This window comes from Trematomus bernacchii, unplaced genomic scaffold, assembly GCF_902827165.1.
Source record: "Trematomus bernacchii unplaced genomic scaffold, fTreBer1.1, whole genome shotgun sequence".
NCBI classification, from domain to species: Eukaryota; Metazoa; Chordata; class Actinopteri; order Perciformes; family Nototheniidae; genus Trematomus; species Trematomus bernacchii.
Window position 1 is genome coordinate 5,238,518 of NW_022987803.1, and position 23,181 is coordinate 5,261,698.

The 23,181-nt window shown below is 39.0% G+C and overlaps 2 protein-coding genes across 2 annotated transcripts; both read left to right on the forward strand.

Annotated features, from left to right (window-relative positions):
- The first annotated feature begins 9,852 nt into the window (after window positions 1–9,852).
- LOC117498599 lies at window positions 9,853–11,804 on the forward strand. The gene is made up of 6 exons (XM_034150794.1): window positions 9,853–10,117; window positions 10,238–10,330; window positions 10,530–10,919; window positions 11,142–11,243; window positions 11,416–11,648; window positions 11,769–11,804. The coding sequence occupies exons 1-6, from the start codon at window positions 9,853–9,855 to the stop codon at window positions 11,802–11,804; spliced, it is 1,119 nt and encodes a 372-aa protein (XP_034006685.1).
- Window positions 11,461–15,314, forward strand: LOC117498458. Its single transcript, XM_034150580.1, has 10 exons — window positions 11,461–11,648; window positions 11,769–11,939; window positions 12,064–12,157; window positions 12,260–12,598; window positions 12,701–12,818; window positions 13,031–13,122; window positions 13,208–13,322; window positions 13,535–13,804; window positions 13,950–14,108; window positions 14,203–15,314. Exons 2-10 carry the CDS (start codon window positions 11,836–11,838, stop codon window positions 14,406–14,408), a joined length of 1,497 nt encoding a protein of 498 aa, XP_034006471.1. The 5' UTR covers window positions 11,461–11,648; window positions 11,769–11,835; the 3' UTR covers window positions 14,409–15,314.
- Window positions 15,315–23,181: the final 7,867 nt, after the last annotated feature.

Genomic DNA, 23,181 nt, shown 5'->3' on the forward strand with positions numbered 1-23,181 from the left:
CAGATGAGTTGGTCAACAGACACAACTTGTCACAAACAGTAAACACCCAACAAATGTCAATCCAATCATAAATGATCTTGTTTCCATACAGCTCCGAAGAACAGAATGCCCAGAAGGACAGTGTTGATGCTGCTGTCACACTGCTTTAATACATACTTTTATATCAACCATCACAGACATTCTTTGTCAATCTGTTTCTAAATTCAGCTCCAGGTGTTTTGCACCGGGACGGTCGAGATGTAACACAGTGTGCTCAGCAGCTTTACAGAGAACATCCCTAATGTAACAGAAGCTGATTTGAAACGGGTGAGTGTGTGTGTGTGTGTGTGTGTGTGTGTGTGTGTGTGTGTGTGTGTGTGTGTGTGTGTGTGTGTGTGTGTGTGTGTGTGTGTGTGTGTGTGTGTGTGTGTGTGTGTGTGTGTGTGTGTGTGTGTGTGTGTGTGTGTGTGTGTGTGTGTGTATGTGTGTGTGTGTGTGTGTGTGTGTTTGATGGGGGTTATCTGAAGTTTCATGGTCAGGACCAGGTGCAGAGAGGAAGCGGCTGCTGAGAGATGGACGGTTCAGGCAGGGCCATCTGGGCTGGAGGTCAGGATCTCTGCTTCATTACCTGTCAGTCCATGCATCTGCTCCTCAATGTGTTACCTGCAGGGTATTTGGCAGATTTACTGCTGAGAGAACTAGGGCATGGATGTTTGAGTTAGAATCCTTCGTGAAAGAGCAGACAAACAGTGACCACATTGCACTGGATGTGCAAACTTATTGGAGGGTTTTATTTCCTTTCATTGCCTCTACTAAGGAGATGTATAAATAAATACATGGGACCCAAAACGGGGACACCTGGGAGAACTTTTACTGGCAGATATTGTTCAAATACCGTGGTTCAAATACTGGTATAGCTGGTATAGCTACACTTGTAGATGCATTTAACTTTTATAACTGCATCTGTGTTTTTTGTTACATTTCCACTTTTTCATTTTTCCTGTGTAACTCACCTTGATCTCTTGAAAGGCAAAGTTCTTTTTGTCAGACGTTGAGCAGTCGGATGCAATGAAAAATTGGGTTCAGATGTATTTGGATTTTTTAAAACTTGAGCAGAGGTTTTGTGTTAGCAAACCAAAACAAACAGAGCACAAACAGTATTGTGGAGTTAAATTTGGTTGTTTATTCATTTATTTTCTATTTATTTATTTCAATCATTAAGCATTAAAGGTGGGGTAGGTAAGTTTGAGAAACCGACTCGAGATACACTTTTTGTTATATTCCATGGAATGCTCTTAACATCCCGATAGCAATGAATATCTTAAGTGCTTTGACAATAAATCCATAAAAAAATATCATCTGTGGAAGCCGTAGTACTGTAAAAAGCACGACCAATCATTTTAGCCGGCCCGGCTAAAATAACTGGATGGCCTACCTGCCTGTCAGCCTTCCATCTGTGCACAAACTTATCTCGTGCCCTCATTGGTCATGTGCGCGTTCGTGTGTGTTGGAGGAGGGGCTCTGTAAGGAAGTGGCAGATTTGTTCCGGCTGTGTATTTTCAAATTCTAGCACACTCGAGGTGGTTTCTCCAAAATTACCTACCCCACCTTTAAACTACTTGTTTAGTTGTGCAGGTTGTCATGACAAATTGGGTTGCAGTTGAATAGTCCATTTAGCTTAGGAACCTTCCTAACGGAGTGAAATGACCCGGAAGTCCCTCAGTGGCAGCCATGATAAGTGCCGTTCGAATTCTCTAGATGATAGGAAAGGAGGTTTCACACTTCCTTTATAATCTCCTTTAGCTTAGGAACCACTGGACCTCCCTTTACGAAAGGAGAGGAGAAAATGCTGCCCCACAATGCCTTGCAGCCGCAGCATTTGCTGTCACACAACATTCGGCCGTTCACGGAAACAACCGATTATGACCGAGAAATGATATCATGAAAGTTACGGTACTTATTAAGCTTTTTAAAACGTATGTGGTAAGTTGCCAAAGTGCTTTGTTTTGAACGTTCATCAGTATTATAATCAAAAAGAGAAATATGAACGTTAGTTTTTACTGAAATGATCAAATACAGTCAACATTTTACAGTCTTTACTGAGCTGTGTGGGGTTTGTTCAACTTTTAAAAGATGTTTGAATGGTGATATACACAGTGATAGATGTTAAGGACTAACGTTTATAATAAATACATTTGTATTGATTTTAAGATCTTTTCATACAATCATACGTATTGGGATCATTTGTATTAATGAGGACCGGAGGGAGAGGGTGACGAGCATAAGTTTCACTTTCCTTTTTTATTTCAATTCCAACTTTGGTCATGAAGAATATGTTTCTCTGTTGTCCCCGTTCATAAAGCATAAAACAACAGCATCAGAGCACGGTGCAGAGTCTCTAGATGAGTTTACAGTAGTCCCTCGTTCTTATTATACATCCATGTTGTAGTCCGCTGTATAGAAAACTGTAGTTTCCATGGTTTCCCCACAGCAGCAAACGCACATTTATGACCTCCGCTGGCGCATCATAAACACTTTGGATAGTGGGAGGCGTGTGGCGCAGTGGATAGAGCGTTGGTGTTCGGATCAAGGGAGCACAGGTTCAAACCCCACTGCAGTCAGCATGTTGTTGTGTCCCTGAGACACTTCACCCCAAATTGCTCCTGTGGGGATTGCACAGTATTGAGTATGTAAGTCGCTTTGGATAAAAGCGTCTAACAAGTAACATGTAATGTAATGGTGAAAGTGCAGTCGGATTCTCTAAAGTACCGCAGTCTCTTCTCCTAAGTCCTTTCAAATTCTCCTATCCACTATCCCTTAACCCCGTGACGTTTCACTCAGAGGTCAAGGAATAGATGATAGGGTTAGACGTCAGGAGCTGATTTTTCGACTATTCGACTGCAACCTTGGTCTCAGTTGGGAGGGAACCTTGGTTCCAGTATTTTGTACTCATTTGATGAGGGACCGTCAGCCATCTTGAAAAGGCCAGTGAAATGTTTGTCACTGGCAGCCGGTGAGTGTTTGGATTAAATATGTGTTTATGGTGACAGACTTTTGTTGTGTATGCTTTATGTAATTTGTGTATTATGTGTTTTCTCTTAGGCTAACTTTCTAACTTTGTATGGAGGAAGCTAACTTTGAACGGATTTGTATGAAGAAAAGCTAACTTTCTGATGCCATGTGCCATGAGCACTTTAAATAAACATCAATCCTACACTAAAGCTGAGTGGTCACGCCCCGTGTTGTCCAACCCTTTCGGTGGGAGTAAAACCGAACAAGTATAATGCATATGAGTCTTTGATATTTGGAATGATTTTAAAGTCGGATACTATACACTTTTATGTTATCAACTGAACAACAGAGACTTAGAAACAGCTGCAGCTGATGGGCTGATACTGTATGACATTTACCTCCATCACATTGGTCACACACATGCACAGATACCTCTATTCTGCATGGCATCATATGTCACACTTACTGTATTGAGCTTCCTCTTGGTCTATTTATAGCTGTTATATAACCCAGCGGCATTACTCTGAACCTCCTGCTGCTATCAGAGATGTGAGCACTAGTGGCAGAGGAGCAACTAGCAGCCTGTTGTGTGTGTGTGTGTGTGTGTGTGTGTGTGTGTGTGTGTGTGTGTGTGTGTGTGTGTGTGTGTGTGTGTGTGTGTGTGTGTGTGTGAACCTTATGTGACCTTTATAAACAAACATCAAAAGAGTGTAATTGTTCTTTAATTCATATGTGGCAGCTTTATACATTGCTTTATCTTAAATTTGAATAGCAGAATTCATATTTGTACACAATACTTTAAACCTCTTGTTAAACCAATGTTTGCTTGGATGTATTTATATGAAATAAAATAAACCAGAAGCCTTATGGTGTGAAACATAATTCAAAGTGGTGTAGCAGGCTTACTTCATATCTTATAATCACCCACAGCATACATTCAAGTACCAAGAGCAATGTAACGTCTTAACAGATTTAATGTGGAGTTTAGAAAGGTAGAACTGAACTGGAAGTTTCCTAGTGTACTCTATATAACAATACATAACAATTTATCAGAGGGAATTGTGCTTCAAATCCCTTCTAATGACTCAGACCACCTCACATGCCAGGAGGATGCATTTTTTTAAATGGCTTTGGTACCGTCTGAAACTATTATGTAAGGTGTCTAAAAGAACAAGTGCAAGCAAGCTTTTTGAATGGTTTCACATCTGTGTGTTGGAGAAATAAAAACACATGGTTTGACTGTTTTCATTTTAACAGATGATTGCTTTCTATCCTCACTTGGCCCAGCAGCTGGCAACTTAACTGTTAGTAAATATTCATACTTTGTACTTGACATGACTGCAGACTACTTACTAAAGCTTATGTAGAATACATATTTTTCTTGAAACACACTTCTCTTAGATTCAAAATCAGCGGAAACAATATTTCTATAGAATATAATATATTAAACTTCAGAAAACAAACATTTCTTTGATGAGATTTACACTGAAAAATATGTAATGTTGGCTTTAATTAAATGTATTATGTCAACAAATGTATCATAACTGTATTAGGTTAGTTGAAAGTAATAATATTAAGTTAAAATAAAAAGTATTAGGTTCAACTTAATATTATTGTGTTTCAACTAAACGTTAACTAACACAGTTATGTGAAATTTGTTGACATAGTACATTTAATGAAAGTCAACGTCTCCGTTTTTTCCATGTATTTAACTGTATAACGCTCATGGAATCTCTTCTTTTCATATCTTTACAACAGTCAAAACAATGTGTTGTGTCATGGGCTAAAAGTAATCGTGAAATATAACACAATGTATCTCTGCCTTTGGGGGTGTCTGTTAAGTTACATTTACGTTTCATTAAGTTCATGGAAGCTTCTCAAAGGCTATCTTTCTGGAAAATAATTTCAGTTGTTTTCAGCTATCGTCAAGGAAAAGGAAATACCCATGTGTTTTAATAACATTTTGATAAACAATTAAATACAATGTTTTTCATCAGCAACCAAACAGAGGAACTTCTGCCATCTGGGTTAAGTGAAGAATAAAATGCAAAAGCTCTCGATAGCAGTTTGCTACTTAAAGCATGTAGTTCTCAATGTGTACTGAAGGAGTATGACCCCTGTACCTGCTTGTTTGTTGTGGCTGTGGATGAGGACAGCAGGCTGCAGACAAACATCATTAAAAAGAGCCGGACGGAGAGGTATAAGCTCTGACCTGAGCTGCTCACTGATCATTAGGCTGGTAGAGGTTCTGACTGTCCAGCCTGCTGCCTTGCTCAGCAGTCACACAACATCAGCTTCAGCTTTACTGCAGATCTGCTCAGCTGGGAGGAAGGACTCCAGGTGTGATGAAACTCAGGGTGTTTCTCAATGTCGAGTAAAGCTGCTCCAGAGCCACTATTTCAAGCATACTACGTCATCGAGGGCCGCCGAAGGACTGTTCCAATGTCCAGCATACTTGGAATTCTACCGAGCCCAGCGTACTTCGTAGCGAGAAATTTCGAGGCTGCACATGTGTAGACTCCGCGGTCTTAAAATCCCCACAATGCTTTGCGCACGGACCAATTTCCCCAAATCTGTGGCGGAAAATGTAAGGCGGGGCCTCTCATATGACGCACAACTGCACACTTGCTCGCCTGTTCCACTCTTCGTTTTCCCAATGTCAGGAAGTATTCTTTCCTCGCTTCTGAAGCAAGTGACTCGGAAGACGTTGAGATTGAACACCCTCTGTGTTCAATCTGGAAGAATAGCCTTTTTGATTATTCATTCCCATATTATGTTGCAAACCACATCAAGGATTATTTCTGAAACATGGAGCTCAAATGCTTTTTTATACATAGGTACTCTCTCCAGTACAGCGTTAGCTCTGAGTGTTAGCAATGCTTGCTAATGTAAACAAAGACCATATTGCTTCCAAAACACGTTGCGCATTGTTTCTGATAGCAACGTTTCTGATAGGGCCGTGGGTGTAAAGCCAACCTACATTTCCGATATTATGTCATATCGGCAGCAAATCTGGATCAGCTCCGTTCCAGGAGGAAAAGAGAGAGGGTTGTATTTTCGAACACTTTGTGAGTCTCCTTACACACCGGGGACACATATTTACATGTCATAAGACATACAAAAAAGTGCATTTTGCATGATAGGGGACCTTTAAGTAAGTAAACAACTATACATATTGACACAATCTCCAACAGCCAATCATTGTGCTGCTGACGAACTTTTAATATGTTGTCCTCTTTTAAATATGAAAAGGCAGAGAAAAAGAGAACTAAATTAAGAATAAAATGGATAGTTTTGATGACTTAAAGTGGTTAATGGACTACAGTTAATGCTTATCCAGTCTTTACCATTTCTGGTTCCATCGTCTCAAAGTCAAAATAAGGTATGTGGTTAACACAAACAAAAATTCTTTACGTTAGTAAATACCTTATTGCTGAAAGTCCGAAGCTTCTTTGTGTCGTACAAACAGTGGTTGCTAAGAAGAGACCAGAGATGGAGTACTCGAGTCCTGGACTCGGACTCGAGTGCTGATTTTCGGGACTCGTGACTCGACTTGGACTCGCGCCCTGATTGACGCGACTCGGACTTGGACTCGTGAATTCTCGCCCACGATGACTCGGACTCGACTTGTACATTGACGCTCCGACTTGGACTCGGACTCGAGCAAGTTTTCTCTGGAGTCTGATGTCCTCTATCCTGGCGTGTGCACCTGCGCAACACACTCTCACTCCCAACGCGTCCAGGAGCGACGCTTGGTCAGAATTCCGTGGCGTCCAGTTGTGACGCGCTGAGTCTCCATCAGCGTCATAAACGGATGCAAAGAGCTTTCAACTGATTGCAATGTATTCCCATCGGCGGCGGTATTTGACGCTTAGGGAAGCACGGCATTCGTTTGTGTCGGCAGCTGTTAAAGGCAATGTGAGCGTCCATTCCCATTGGATAACGGAGAATTGTACACCCGGAAGTAAGTATTCTCCTTACTGTCGATTGATTTGACAGTGATATCTCCATTACTCATCCACTCAAAAACACCAGATTACCTTTGTTAATTAAACGACATTGATAGGTTTAAATTGTGTACAATGCTTTTGTGTTTTTCCCCTTCAATTCTGAGACAACTTGTTTTCTCTGAAATGTGGAGCGCCAAAGAGACTACACTACCCACAATCCCCAGCTATTGTTGTGACGACTTCTGTCCGCTTTGGACAAAACCTTGTGATAAGTCAACAAGCTCTGTGATTGGATGAAACATAAATAGGTGATATCTGCACTACTCATTAACTAAAAACCACCAGATTATCCTTGTTAATTAAACGACATTGATAGGTTTTAGTGTACAATGCTTTTGTCACGTTTTCCCCTTCAATTCTGAGAAACAAGTAGTTTTGAGTTTTGGATGGCCGAAGACACTACACTACCCACAATCCCCAGCTATTGTTGTGACGACTTCTGTCCGCTTTGCGATTACATTACCCACAATCCTCAGGTACCGTCGTAAAGACGGCATACCTTTGCACTTTACGTGACCAAATCTGGATGAGAGAGTCGCAGTTCTTCAGAATCAAGGTAAGAGCATGGGTAACACATAGTTATAGGAAATAAACTTAGCCACGAATAATAATAATAATAATAATCTAATCGGCGCCAATGTTGCTTCTGGCACCTTTCTGAGGGGTATAGTAACTAAATAATATAGGGTATTACCTAAATATAACAAATGAACTCGCCTGAGCTAGCTTGCTAGCTAGCTAGCTAGAACACGCACTGCAATTTCTCCATAGGATTTTGGAAAATAGCTCGAAATAAGGTCTGTGGTTGACACACATTTAAGAGACGGATCACGTTTTGTTCAGCCGGATAATCTCCACATGTCTACTCTGCTTTTATAATTTTCGAATCGTAAATCTATTAATAATACTTTGTATACATGTGTTTTTAGTATTAATACAGGGTTCCCGCGGGGTCTTAAAAAGTCTTAAAAAGTCTTAAATTTGATAATATGAATTTAAGGCCTTAAAAAGGTCTTAAATATGGCCAAAAAAATAAGAAAGGTCTTAAATATGATTTAGAAGGTCTTAAAAATGATGGGATTTGAAAGGTACTTCTGTGTTGCGATAGCGTCTAAATGTGTTTTGGGGGAAATGTCCGGGCTGCAAAGTAACCAGTATGGTAATAGCCTTTCAGTTCCCCCCAACAATTTGTATTGAAATAAGTCAACATGGAACCAGTAATCACTAACTTTGTTTCCGCCGGCCCCTTATTGGAGAACACCCAGCTAGTAACCTAGCAACCAAGCTTCAGCTAGCGGCAGACAGAAACTCATGTATCTTCGAATAAATATGGCGAAGTGTAAGTTCAACCGTTATTGGTTGGAAAACATCGAATTTAGTGCTTGGTTGAAACCAGGGGAGGGGAACGTGTTTAAAGCCCGCTGCACCTTTTGCAAAATAAATTAGCGTTTGTTTGGCTAATGTAGCGTTAGCTAGTGCAGCGTTAGCTAGTGCAGCAGCTCCCGCAACAACACATTGGGACCTCCGGGCAACGTTTGGGTCTACGTCAACCCTAAAAGCGGAGGTGCTGTAGACGCTAAATACCGTAGTTAAACACCAATCATACAACAGCAACGATGAAAGATTGTAGCCAAGGCAGCAGAGCTCTGAATATAGCTCTTGTCACTCTCTCTCTCACACACACACACACACACACACACACACACACACACACACACACACACACACACACACACACACACACTAGGGCTGCTCGATTATGGCAAACATCATAATCACGATTATTTTGGTCAATAATTGATATCACAATTATTAAATACAATTATTAATTGACTTTGAAAACATCCATTTATTGAACTTTAAAACAAATAATAATTTGGACAGTATCTTTTTAACTGTTGATTACCCTGAACGTATAATTCAACGGAAAAAATAAATTAAATAAATGATACATTTAAATAAATAATATCAAAAATAATAAATACCAATAAACAAGATCAACAAATATTTTGGAGCGCACTTCCACACATATGATAAATAAAAATAAATTAGACTAAAATTAATTAATCAAATATGTTGTAGTGCACTGTCACAACCTAGCAAAGCAAAATAATCGATTATGTTGTTTCGTAATTGTGATTAAAATATGATTAATTGCACAGCCCACACACACACACACACACACACACACAAGCACACAGAGACACACACACATACACACTTTTTGTCTAACACGCTAACACAGTTCTGTACTGTTATGCTGTTATGTTCAGTCATTGTTCTTATGTTGAACATGAATACATTTATGGGACGTATTTCTTCTTTCATAGCAATTTTCCTTCATACTTTCTTGCCGTGAAATAGGTCTTAAATTCTATTCAAAGTGGTCTTAAAAAGGTCTTAAAAAGTCTTAAATTTGAGTTGGCGAAACCTGCAGGAACCCTGTAATAGTAATAATACTTTTATAATTTTTGTACAAATTACTTATTTAAATGACTGGTGGCAGTGATTTTGCTGTGCGATGGTGTGAAAATACCTTTAATGACAACAGTAGTAAGCATTAATTGGTTATTAGCCAAGTAGAAAATTGTAAACAACAACAATTACACTGGCATTGTTTGTTTATTTTTGAGTTTCTAAATTATGTTGTTTTCTCTCAACAGATCCTGCAATTTGTTCTCCAAAAAACAACCCTTTGTTTTTCCAAACTCCAAACAACCCAAAGGCACTTTTAAGAGCCAAGTCTGTCTTGTTAAACTGTCCTTGCTGTGTTGTACTTGATAGTCTCTTCCTATCTCTCTATTTATTTCTCTGTCTAACTCTGTTGTCAGTCTTTCTTCTGTGTGATCTAATGAGTGATTCTGATCTTGAGGATCTCCTGAGAAGCGCAGATGAGCTGGTTGAGCAGAAAGAGTTAAGGGATGACCTACGGAGTGCTGATGATTTGCTTTGTAAAGTGGAAGCAGCAACAGCAGCAGCAGCAGCAGCAGCAGCAGCAGCAACAGCAGCAGCAACAGCAGTGCCAGCAGTGTCAATGATGTGCTGGAAGAAGAGAGACAGTGAGGGAAACTTGATCTTTGCAAGACCACGTTCAACCCGGAATGTCTCAAATCAGGGTCAGTATAAGATATATATTTCTAGGCACTTGAGTATATGAAATGAATGAAAACATAACTCTTGGTAAGGGAAAAGTAGTACAATTTAATGGTATAAAATAAATGTTTTTTCTGATACAGCTGGCTGCAGTCGTAACACTGATCCCCCCGTTGATGCTCCTGACCCTGACTGTGATCTGGTCTTTGCTCCAGCTATCGCTCCAGAGACTGTTGGTATGTACTTCATTTGGTCTGGTTAGCCCGAAACACATATTCATACTTGTATCTTTATGTGATACGTACTTCATTTCTAAACTTCATAATTTGCTAGAATTAAGAACACAGTAGTTACAGCTTTCAAAACCACTCCATCCAGTATGTTTTAAAGAAAACTAATCATTGTGCTTTGGACTTTATTGTACCATTTTAACAGAGGGGTTTCTACGAGATCTCCAGCAGTCTCTGAGCGATACTACAGGAGATGAGGTGGTAGCACAAACCCCAAGTGCTTCTCTGCTGGCCTCGACCAACTGGAGCACTCGAACAAGTTTTTTTTCAGAGAGCTGGAGGGCAGCGAGACCACATCTGGTTAACACCGTAGTGGCCCAAGCAAATGTGGGAACACACATTTGCCAACAGTGTTGGAGCAAAACGTCTGTTGTCTGGTGCCGGGATTGCCGACCACATCCCTTCTTCTGTGCTGACTGTGATGTCAGCATGCACACCAGACACCCCCTCCACAACAGAGATGCTACTACTGCAGGTTACTTCCAGCCATTGGCCCCAACAACACATGTACTAAATATGGCCCTTTGCTCCTGTGGTAAGTTCTGGTTTGTGAATGTACATTTTCTTGCTGGACTTGTTGAGAATTTCATTTTGAAAATGTGAGCTTCCTCAACATCTCTGTGTTAATTCCCAGCAGTGTGCTTAAGTCTCTTTTAATGTTCTGATGTAAAGTTAAATCCTAAATATGTCACATAACAATGTAGTATTTTTCAAAAGAGACAAATTATTTTTAATTCCCATTTGAATTTTTTTCCAGTGCGGTTTGTACCTGTGGAGATCCCGGACAAAATCTGTGGTTGTGCATCAGAGTCATTGAGCCTCAAGCCAGGAAAGACTGTGACTGTGATCACAATGAATGGGAAGAATGTTTGTCTTGTTTCTTAAGATAGATGTTATTGAAGTTTCTTCTTGATAATATCCAACCCTTCTCAAAGACCTGCACATGTGGGATAGCTTGTCTATTAAACCTTAACATGGGTATTGAGTAAAGAATACCAAATGTATTAAAAACACCTTGTCTGTTTTTCAAGGACGACATGAGCTAAGCATGCCAGAGTTGGCTTGTGAAGCATGCGCTGCGACATGGACGACTGGGGTTGACGACCTTCTTCGGAGTGACTACTGGCCAGCTACCCTTCACTTCGCCACCATTTATGCCACAGATGTTTTCTTCTCATTTGAAGAAATGAAAATGGCTGCACCTGGACTATCCTTTCAGGCATATTTAAGGATGCTCGATCAGCGAACGTTGCGCTTCGGCCGTGTGAGTATTGAAGTTACTTGTCCTTTTTGATCTATTTGTATTGTACAAATTGTAAGCTGTGTCCTTATAATTTATAATTTATTTTTGACATTATCTGTTGATGTCCTTATTTTGTTATAGACTGGGAAGATCTCACTTCATCAAAAGTTTCTTTGAGTGGGAGGCTGTGCGTTATGAGGTGGACATCATGTGCAAGGAGGAGCCCTTCACCTGTCCTGCGTGTAGCCCTGATATGCTTGCAGTTTCCGTGGATGGAAACCGCAAGCATTACCGTTTCAAGAATGCAGCTAGGTACTATAGAAAATATATAATGTCACAGTATTTGAACAAATAACGAAACAAAAGTATCTTGATGTGAACCAATCAATCAATCAATAATCTGAGATGTCATACATTGCTCCTTTGATTTATTTAGATCTGAGGAACAGGCCATCTTTGACGGTGTCTTTATAGCCAGGGATGAAGACGTCTCAAGATTTGTGGACTATATACACACCACAACCAAACATGTAATATTGCAGACTCTAATTATGTATAATATAATATCCTAATGAAGGGTTTGGTTAGGTTAGTCTTTGCACCATTTTCATCAATACATTTTTATATATTAGGTCTCCGGAAGAGGTGTTTGTGGAGGACAGTGGTCGGCAGCCAGAGAGACCTCCCAAAAATCAGCCGGCAAGCTGGATGAGGAGGGACTAGAGCTTGCCGTCTGTCGACATGGAGTGCTCCTCTGTGCTCTCAATATGTACAGGGGAGAAATCTTTGCTTATCCCCTGTACCTACAGAAAAAGCTGGCCAGTAGTATGTTCTTTTGCATGGATGTGACCTGCAAATATTGGCCCTACCTCCAGAGAATCACAAAAAGCTGTCCAGAGCTCCAGCATCTTCTCGACATGAAGCCCTTTCTCTCAGTGTTTCATGCGAAAGCGCATGACTTCAAATGTGAAGTAAGGAATTGTTACCATGTGACACAATCACTTTATGTAAAAACCTCCTTGTGAATAGTGACAAGTTGTAACGAGTCGTACTTTTGAATATATTTTAAACAGGTGAAATGGAGTGGGGCATATCAAGAGGGGGCTGGACTAACCCTAGGGGAGGAGGTGGAACAGGTCAATGCCTTCCTCTCTCGGATAGCAGTGACCACAAAACACATGTCAAAAGCAGGTGAGTTACGATAGAACCTTTACTGTCAGTTTTCAAAAAATGTTCAGAAAGGCACAGATTACACTAACAAATTACACCAACAACAGAAACTCATAAAAGCTCATTGACGGTTATGACCATAGAACACCATTTAGGATGGCAATATATTATAAACCCCAGTTACAGTATAAGAAGTAAGAGGAATAGTAATAATGTGATATTCTCTTTTGCAGGACGTACAGACATGCTGACGCTGATGGCCATGCGCTGGAATCAGCAACAAGTCAGCAACTTGGCCACCTCACTGTCCCGCAGATATCTGAAGGTAATAACATAGTTTTAGAAGAATTATTTGTGGCCTAAATGTAGATTTCTGTATTTACTTGTCTTTAATTGTTTGACGTTTGTAGACCACAAAAGCTCTGGAAAAGCAATTGCAGAACCTGGAGTCCATGAAGGCTGAGTTGGCAGTGACTGAAAAGCAGCTGGAAGACTGGGTCAGAGATGTGAATGAGTGGGCAGAAAGTGAGGACAATCTTAATGACGTTTTTCAACTTTTTTGTAGTCATGATTTATCAATTTATTTTAAATTTTCAGAATTAGTGATAACCCTCTATTGACATTTGCATTACTTATTTTTCATGAAGCATATGTAATAAAATAATATTAAAACATTTGATCAAATGTCACTGTTATTGTGAATTACTGTGCTTAATACACCTATTTCCTCTAAAAAGCAACAACAAACAACCCAAGGGATGCTGCTGCTTTGGCCAGCAAGATCGAAATGCTGACAGTAAGTATCAAGAGACGTTCGCAGCGTCTCTACAAAGACACAGACAGCAACAAAGGTCGTTCCCGGATCCGCCGCAAGATCAGGGATGAGAAAGGGGTCCTGACAGCCACAGTTGAGAAATACAACTCAATGGTTCCAAGCACAGAAGCGCTGTGCCTCGAAGCCATTCTGTCTGTGGAGAAAGCTTGGCCATGGCAGCTACCAAACAGTGGTAAGTACACCAGTCTGCTGAATGCTCACAGCAAATGTGGAAAACCTTCATGTCTGATATATAAATCTATTTAAGACTTCATAGATTCTTTGAATGTTGATCTTTCATACACATTAATTCATGTTTTCTCATAAATGCTTTCCAGACTCTTTCGACCTCAGGACAAAGAGAAGAGCATTCGACCTTGTCATGGCAGTGAAGAGACTACAGGAGGAGAAGAAGATTCTCGTCACAGAAATGAACCACCACTGGAAGGTCCTTTCAACCCGCAGTGATTCCCTGAAAGAGATGTCCTGCCTGCAAAGTACAGTATATATTACATTTTTACTTTGCATGACTTTACTCATCAGTGATAGGTGATGAAGTAACTAATATTGTCTTTATCTTATACATTTAAGATTCACCATTGGGCCTGAGCGAAGACGGGATGAAAGGTCTCCAGAGCATGTTTAGGAAAAAGCAGCACGACATCGGAGAAATGAAGACTCATACTAGACGATGCTATCTGCAGCTTTTGACTGGAGCAGAGACCATCAGCTTCTTGCAAAGTCTTTCAGATGAGTCTTCTGACTGTGACTCTGACAGCTCTGATGACACACGGTGAAGCCCCCTCCAGACTACCTTCTATTTAACATCTACATGCTCCCCCTCTGTGAAATACTCCGCCAACATGGTCTCAACTTCCACTCCTATGCCGACGACACCCAACTCTACATCAGTACCAATCCATCATCCCAGCTGTCACTAGTCAACTGCCTCCGCAACATCCAAACCTGGATGTCAACAAACCTACTGAAACTCAACAAAAACAAAACAGAGCTCATGGTTGTGGCCCCAAAAACACTGCTCCGGAAGGTTGGAGATCTGCTCCTCACCGTCGATGGCTGCTCCATCCAGCCTGGGCGTCACTCTGGACTCTAGCCTCACCTTCAACTCCCACATCAGGTCTACTGTCAAAACTGCTTTTTTTTCACCTTCGAAACATCTCCAGACTCCGGCCCTCTCTCCCCGACCCCGTTGCAGAAACATTAATTCATACCTTCATCTCCTCACGCCTGGACTACTGCAATGGAGTTCTGTTCGGGGTCACCTGCAAAGCCCTGGACAGGCTCCAGTACGTCCTGAACTCTGCAGCCAGGCTCCTCACCCGCACTAAGCCCTGGCAACACATCACCCCCATCCTCCTCCACCTTCACTGGCTCCCGGTCAAGTCACGCATCCAGTACAAACTCCTCCTGCTAACCTACACATCTCTCCACTCCCTAGCCCCTGCATACATCTCTGACCTCCTTCAGCCCTACACCCCCTCTCGTCAGCTGCGGTCCTCCGACAAAAAAAAATGACACATTTCTTAATGTCTTAATATGTATGTCCAGTAAGTTATTCTTCAGGTTGTTGATATGCTGTTGAAGGCATTTTCTATCATTTCATTTTATTCAGATGTTATTACATGTCTACTCTGAAACACTATGTAAACAAGGTCCCATAACAATAAAGTTGATAAAAATTGTTTTGACTGTTCACTCATGTTCTGTTTGTATCTCTGTTTAGCAAACACACATACTGATTAGCACCATGAGGGGGCGGATAAACCTTTTTGTCTGATGTTTTAAAATATGTGCAATAATATAGCTATATCCTGTATATATCACATTTAAAACAACCTTCAGTTGACCAAAGTGCTGTACAGGCAATAACTACAATATTAAATAACACAATGGGAGTACAATAATAAAACATGATAAAAAGCACAATAACTAGAAACATATATTTTTTTAAACATACAAATGTAAAAATGTAATGTTCAACTAGTATTAAAAGTAATGACTAACATGAATAAAACATCTTCAGGTGTTATATATACATATCTGTCCTACACTAATAATGAAACAGATAAAATGGCATTGTATTCTGTGTACCTCATTTGTTTGATCCTCATAAATTACCTTTCAAACACCTCATCAGTTTCCTGTTTTTGACTTAGCCTACATAATTAGCCTACACCTGGTACAATGCCTTAGCCTCATATAGTCCATATTTAGCTTGATAATGGTAGTTAGATATGTAAATTAACATAATGTGTTTTTGATAGCATTGTATACCATGTGTACTTTATACGTCTGTATTATTCACCTAGTGGTTAAAGCACGTTATTACACGTTTACAGTCATTGCAATGCCGGTAAGGTTGTGTTGCTAATCTCTGCTGCATGTTTTGTTGCAACCCTGTCTCCTAGAAATTACGTTCCCACAAAACTAAACTGCATTCTCAAATACGTTTCGCAAGAAACGTATTTCCTTCCACGTTACGTTTGTTATGAACATATCTTAAATACGTTTATTTTCTACATATCTTCTAGAAACCTATTTTCTCTCACATCACGTTTGTTATGAACGTATCTTAAATACGTTTGCTTTCTACCTATATTTGCCATTTCTTTTCTAGCTTATAATGATAATAGTCATTTATTAATATCATTTTAGAGCACACATTTGAAATCGACGATCGGGTTTGATATCCTATGGTTAAATTAAAATCAGTAGGCGAGGCTGTAATTTCGCCAGCTGCGAGGCAGAAAATAATAGTTTTAACATGCCAAAAAGCTGCTGTGTCGTTTATTGCACCTCAAACACCTCAAACTTCCTCTAAGGACAGCAGAAGAGCTCTGTGGCTTCAGGCTTGATCGCCGTTCAAATGACAGCGTTGGTTTCCCCAAAAGTGGGTGGGGCTGTGACGTAGATTTTTACTCTCATCTATTATTCAAAACCATTCTATTTAATCCAAACGTAAATTACATGCCAGTGTTTTATCTTTTTATTAAGCGATTTGTTTATGTTGTTTAACTCATAGATATATATAAACATATGTTTTTATATATATCTATGGTTTAACTGGGAATGTTTTCACATTGAACCGGAAGTACGTCACTTCACTTTGTCTTCTTCGTCCCTTTTACGTTCCAGACAATGCATGGCTCAGCGTAACAGACTGAACAGCGACCCCAGGTGTGTCTACATTGGAATTACATCTTCATTACTGAAGGAAAAATACTTTACCTTGTATTTGTTAACTGGGTTTTTAATGCAGTTGGCTTTTCTTAATGGTTACAATATTGCTATGAGTTACAGTATATATCTGAAGCAAATTATGTTTCTGAAGATGTGTAGTCAATTCCACCCTTCAATGTAGCATAAATGTGAACTCTCATTACAGGAACAATACTGGAAACAGACGTAGGAAAGATCCTCAGCTCGCTGATTGGATGTTTTAGCCGCAATGCACGTTGGGATATGGTGTTTATGCGATGTGAAATCCGAAAACATTAAAAAAAAAAATAATAATACTTTATTCCGAGTGTTCTTGCTTTTCTCTTTGAAAGTCATCACATAACGGCATTGTAATACACGGTTCGGCTGCATTAAATATTACACATCTGCCATAGTTCTTTATTTATAGAGCCCTGATGAGAAGACTTCTGGACAAACAGGAAGAACTGCCGCCGAAACTGAATATGTGACGTGGATCATAAATATATCAACAATTAAACAACATCTTACATTTCTTTTCACAAAATACGTCTCCTTGCAGTATCAATACTAATACGGCTGACTTTTATATTTGATCCAATTGGTAGATAGGTTATATTTACACCATAACGGTGCACAGCTGATAGAAAAGGACTTGTAGTTTTTAAAGATATTACTGATTTTCTTTGAATATAAGAATGTAAATACTGAGTTGAGAGAATAGTCAGGGGATTTGGGTGATGGGAGACACATCTCTGGAATCACAATTTCAATAGCTTACCATTAAATGACGGATATACCTTTCTGTCTTTGATGTTTTACAAATCAGATATTAATGTGTAGAAGTAAACATGAGAAATAATATAGCAATATCCTGTACAATTATGTAAAAACATGAATACAACTACACATCTTCAGATGTTTTACATACATAAGTGTCCTACACTAATAATACAAAGTTATTATTAGTATACTGTGTGTACCTTGTGTGCACCGCCTAGTGGTTAAAGCACGTTATTTAATTATTTTTGTTGAATAATGTTATTTTTGTTGAATAATGTTATTTGATGAATAAAATATTAAGAGTACATACTTTCATAGGGGGAAAGTAGAAGGTCAATGATAGAAATATAGAATATAAAAAATCAAGAAGATACTGTAAGTGATCTCTACAATAAAACAGTTTAGTGCCTGATATTAATATGAGGATGTGCAAAACAGACAAACTAATTAACCTTTATTAACACATTAAAGAACACTTTAGGTTTTCTTTCAAATAAGAAAAAAGCTTTGGGGGTATCTATCTACAGATAAATATTAAGCCTGACAAAGTACTTAACGTCTAATATATTGCTTTCCTGCAATGTTAACTGTGTTGAAGCACTTATTTTAACTGATATTATATATATATTAATTATACTCTTATGTATGTAGATAGTATAAGACATGTGCAGAATTTGAGTTTAATGGTGGAGGAATACACACATATTGATAGATGTCTTGTAATGCACTGTTGAGGAACCTGTGACCCAAGTTTTTCATTAATTGCATAACTTCAACATCGTGGTGTATATGATAAGTCAATAAACCTTAGAAAATCTTGAAAGGGATGTGCAAAAAAGCCATTATATACAGTCTTTAATTAACTATTAGTAGAGAATAACGAGTAATGAATATACTTTATAGGGATCTGCAGATAAATGTTTAGTCTTCTCAAGCACCAACTATCAAATATCTCTCCTGATTGTTGGCACTTGACAATCACCTTTCCCTGAATTTTACTCAGGTGTAACTAAAGTCTGCTTTAAGGGTTGTTTATATTTCACATCATTAATCAGAATCTGCAAAGTAACTAAAATAAATGTAGTGGAGTAAAAATACCAGGTTAACCTCTGAATTGTAGTGGAGTAGAATTACAAAGTAACAATGAGCTGGCATGTGGGTATATATTAATGCTTCCCATTATGGACACAAGCGATTTTCACCCATTTATTAATTACATGTTTTACATTTGTACACACCAATTTGTTTCCTATCCCCTAAACCTCCAGGGCTGTACACAGTTTAATACAATCAACTTCTAATTTTGGGAAAAACGAAAACGTCTTTTAAAACTACAATTCCCAGTAGAGACGTGCCATAGAGAACATGTTGCAAAACACAATAGCCAGCATGTGTAGTTCTGGGGGGGCGTTCGAGTCCAGTTTTGGAAAGTCTGCCGTGGTTTCGTTCCATTTCAAAGAGCTGTTTGGCGCTCGGCGTAACCTTGGCGCACTGCCACTCCAACATCCAATCCCAGAGCTTGAAGATTAATCACGGGGTTTGTCAACGGGACTGTAGTCCCAAACGATAGCTGGGGATTATGGGTAGTGTAGTGTCTTCGGCCATCCTAAATTCTGATTTTTTTTCGGATTTCATATCGCATTAACACCATATCCCGACGTGCATTGCGGCTAAAACATCCAATCAGCGAGCTGAGGATCTTTCCTACGTCACTTTACAGCCCTGCCCACTTTTGGGGAAACCAGCTGTCATTTGAACGGCGATCAGCCTGAAGCCACAGAGCTCTTCTGTTGTATACTGTCCTTGCTTCTTAGAGGAAGTACAGAAACACGTAACTCTGGATTTGTTTTAATGGTTGAGGTGCAATAAACGACACAGCAGCTTTTTGGCATGTTAAAACTATTATTTTCTGCCTCGCAGCTGGCGAAATTACAGCCTCGCCTACTGATTTTAATTTAACCATAGGATATCATGCCCGATCGTCGATTTCAAATGTGTGCTCTAAAATGATATTTATAAATGACTATTATCATTATTATAAGCTAGAAAAGAAATGTCAAAGATAGGTAGAAAGCAAACGTATTTAAGATATGTTCAGAACAAACGTAACGTGGGACAAAAGACGTTTCTTGTTAAACGTAATTGAGAATGCTGTATGAAACGACTACAAACAATATTGTGATTATTAACCATTAACCAGCATAATAACGGATTTGGTCAACTGAAAAGTCAGCCGCCAGCCAGCGCGAAAATAAGTTTGCTCTAAAATGATATTAATAAATGACTATTATCAATATTATAAGCTAGAAAAGAAATGGCAAATATAGGTAGAAAGCAAACGTATTTAAGATACGTTCATAACAAACGTCATGTGAGAGAAAATAGGTTTCTAGAAGATATGTAGAAAATAAACGTATTTAAGATATGTTCATAACAAACGTAACGTGGAAGGAAATACGTTTCTTGCGAAACGTATTTGAGAATGCAGTTTAGTTTTGTGGGAACGTAATTTCTAGGAGACAGGGTTGTTTGTTGAATGGGTTACATTTGATGAAAACATTTAAATATTAAGAGTACATACAAATAGGGGGAAAGTAGAAGGTCAATGATAGAAATATAGAATAGAAATATAGAATAGAAAATATCAACAAGATAGGCTACTGTAAGTGATCTCTACAATAAAAGTTTAGTGCCGGATGTACACAGATATTAATAGGAGGATGTGCAAATCAGGCAAACTAATCAGGCTTTATTAAAACATTAAATAATACTTTAAGTTAAGGTCTTCTTTTAAATACATGTAAGCAAAAAGCTTTGGTAAATCTACAGATAAATATTAAGCCTGACAAAGTACTTAAAGTCTAATATTCAGGGTTGCCAACTTTGGGTACCTGGCTGGAGTGAGATTTTGATATCATGGGTTTAATTACACATATGCGCACTAAATGACTGCTATCATGTCAGTAGCGGGACCTTAGCATATATATTGGATATATATACAATATATGCAAATACACAATATTGGACACAGACTATAAAGGCACAAAGTTTCATTCACTAATGAAAGTCAAACACATGTTTGTTTCCACTGTTTTATTGTGCCTGTCGCGATAAGCAAATAATTGACTTATCGTACGATAAATAAAAATGAACTCGATAAATTGCCATTTACATGAGGATGTGACAAGCAGTTTGAAAGGATGTACTTGAATTATTATTATATATTATCATTATGTCAGTGGTCTAAAATGGTCATACAACGGTGCCGACAATATTATCGTTTATCGCAATAATTTCCGGGAAAATGTATCCAACAAAATTAATTATCGTGAGAGGCCTATACATGAAACACACACACACAAACAAATCTACAGATTTACTCCAAACTGCCAAATATATTAATTAACACACTCTCACTCTCATATACTCTTTGACTCTATTTTGGCCTAGTAGAACAATAAGCAGCAGACTTTTACTTTTTATCATTTCTACTGGATCTTAGATCTGCGCATGCGCAATACGGGTCGGGATTGACCAACCGGCTCCCACTGCTCTGCTGTCTGTTAACGTTGTTAAGAGTGGTGGGGGAGGGAGCGGATTGACAGCTTGAGCAGCTGTCAACTCAACATTGTAAATAACCAACCAAAAATGATCGCCGGTTCATCTTGTTTTTGGCGTGAGAATAGGTTGGGCAGCGTGAGAGCGTGAGATTGAGAGTGAAAGCGTGTGTCACACGCCAGATGCGTGAGAGTTGGCAACCCTGATATATTGCATAATTTGTTTTGGGACTTGACAATCAACTTTCCTGCAATGTTAACTACGTTTAAGCACTTATTTTAACTGACATTACATATTAATTATACTCTTATAAGATGTATGTAGATAGTATAAGAAATGTGCAGAATATGACTGTTTAATGGTGGAGGTATAAACATATTGATAGATCTCTTGTAATGCACTGTTGACGAACCTGCGAAGTTTGTCATTCATTGCATAACTACACCGTAGTTGTGTATATGATATGTCAATAAACCTGAGAACATCTTGAAAGGGATGTGCCAAATAGGTTAAGGTTACCCTCTGAATTGTGGTGGAGTAGAATTACAAAGTAACAATAAATACTGCTGACAGTTAATGTATCAACGTCTCCATTACAAGTTTCAAAAACTAAACCTTTCTTATTTACACTATTGTCTTTGATTTATTTCCCAAATTATGTTTGTGAATTTAATGATTGTCAAATACAGTTCAACTGGGGAGTACAACTGTTATAGCAAACCAGATAAGTCACATGTTGACCTGACAAATCTACATTTTCAAATAGTGCTTTTAACAGGAGCCAAATTGTGCTACATTTCAGGTGAATACTTTGATAGTAGGTTTAGAATAAGTTTCTAGGTTTTAACATAATGTTTCTCATATGGTCCGTTGCTGCAGGACTGTCACATATCGTCTTTTAGAGATGCTCCTGATGTTCCGGTCCCTGGCATTTAGAAGATCTGGTCTGCATTTCCACGTTTTGGGGCAAATTCAAATTGTACCAGTATTATTCATGACATATACAGAAGACCATAACACAAATTGATATCTATCTTGTGTTTTAAGACTGAGGCAGCCCGAAAATAATGATTGTCACATTTGCATTAACATACCAAAAACTAAAACATTTTAAATGGCTTTACCCTATTGAGAAATAATTGTACAAAAAATACACAACAGAAACAACAATTTATTGAAAAAACGTATTGTGTGTGTGTGTGTGTGTGCGTGTGTGTGTGTGTGTGTGTCTGTGTGTGTGTCTGTGTGTGTGTGTGTGTGTGTGTATGTGTGTGTGTCTGTCTGTGTGTGTGTCTGTCTGTGTGTGTGTATGTGTGTGTGTGTTTGTGTCTGTGTGTCTGTGTGTCTGTGTATGTGTGTGTGTCTGTGTGTATGTGTGTGTGTGTGTGTGTGTGTGTGTGTGTGTGTGTATGTGTATGTGTGTGTCTGTGTCTGTGTGTGTGTGTGTTATTATGTTGAGCTGCTATAGTTTTGGGCAGGCTCCCATGTGTCCTCCCAGTCCTTGCCACTGCAAAACACACATAAAGAACAGTTGAATAATTAATAATATGTCATGCTATATATATTTCTGATGCTTAATCAGGCAAGTAAGTCAATTTAAAATAGGATTTGAAACATTAGGTTCAGCTCAATGTCCCTCTTCGACTCCTCTCTCCCCCTCCTCCGGGACTTGACCCGGAAATCAATCAAGACACGCCATGTTGAAGGACGTCACAATCGCTTCAACGCAAACGGAGGAGTCGAGGAGGGGTGAGGGAGGAGGCTTCCAGAGGAGACGAAAGGTAGGATACACGAGAGCACACTACTCGCGCATCAGACCTCCGCCCCCAGCTGCACAGCCTCTGCTTACTGCAGCTGATTTTACCGTTAAAGGAGGATCAGAGTCATTAAATGTTTAAAGTGCTTCATTAAGAGTAAAATATATTAAATCTCTTAAACGAATCAGGAGATCGAACTCTATAAAAACATTAAAGTGTGTGAAATATACTTACAAATTCTATAATAATTTTT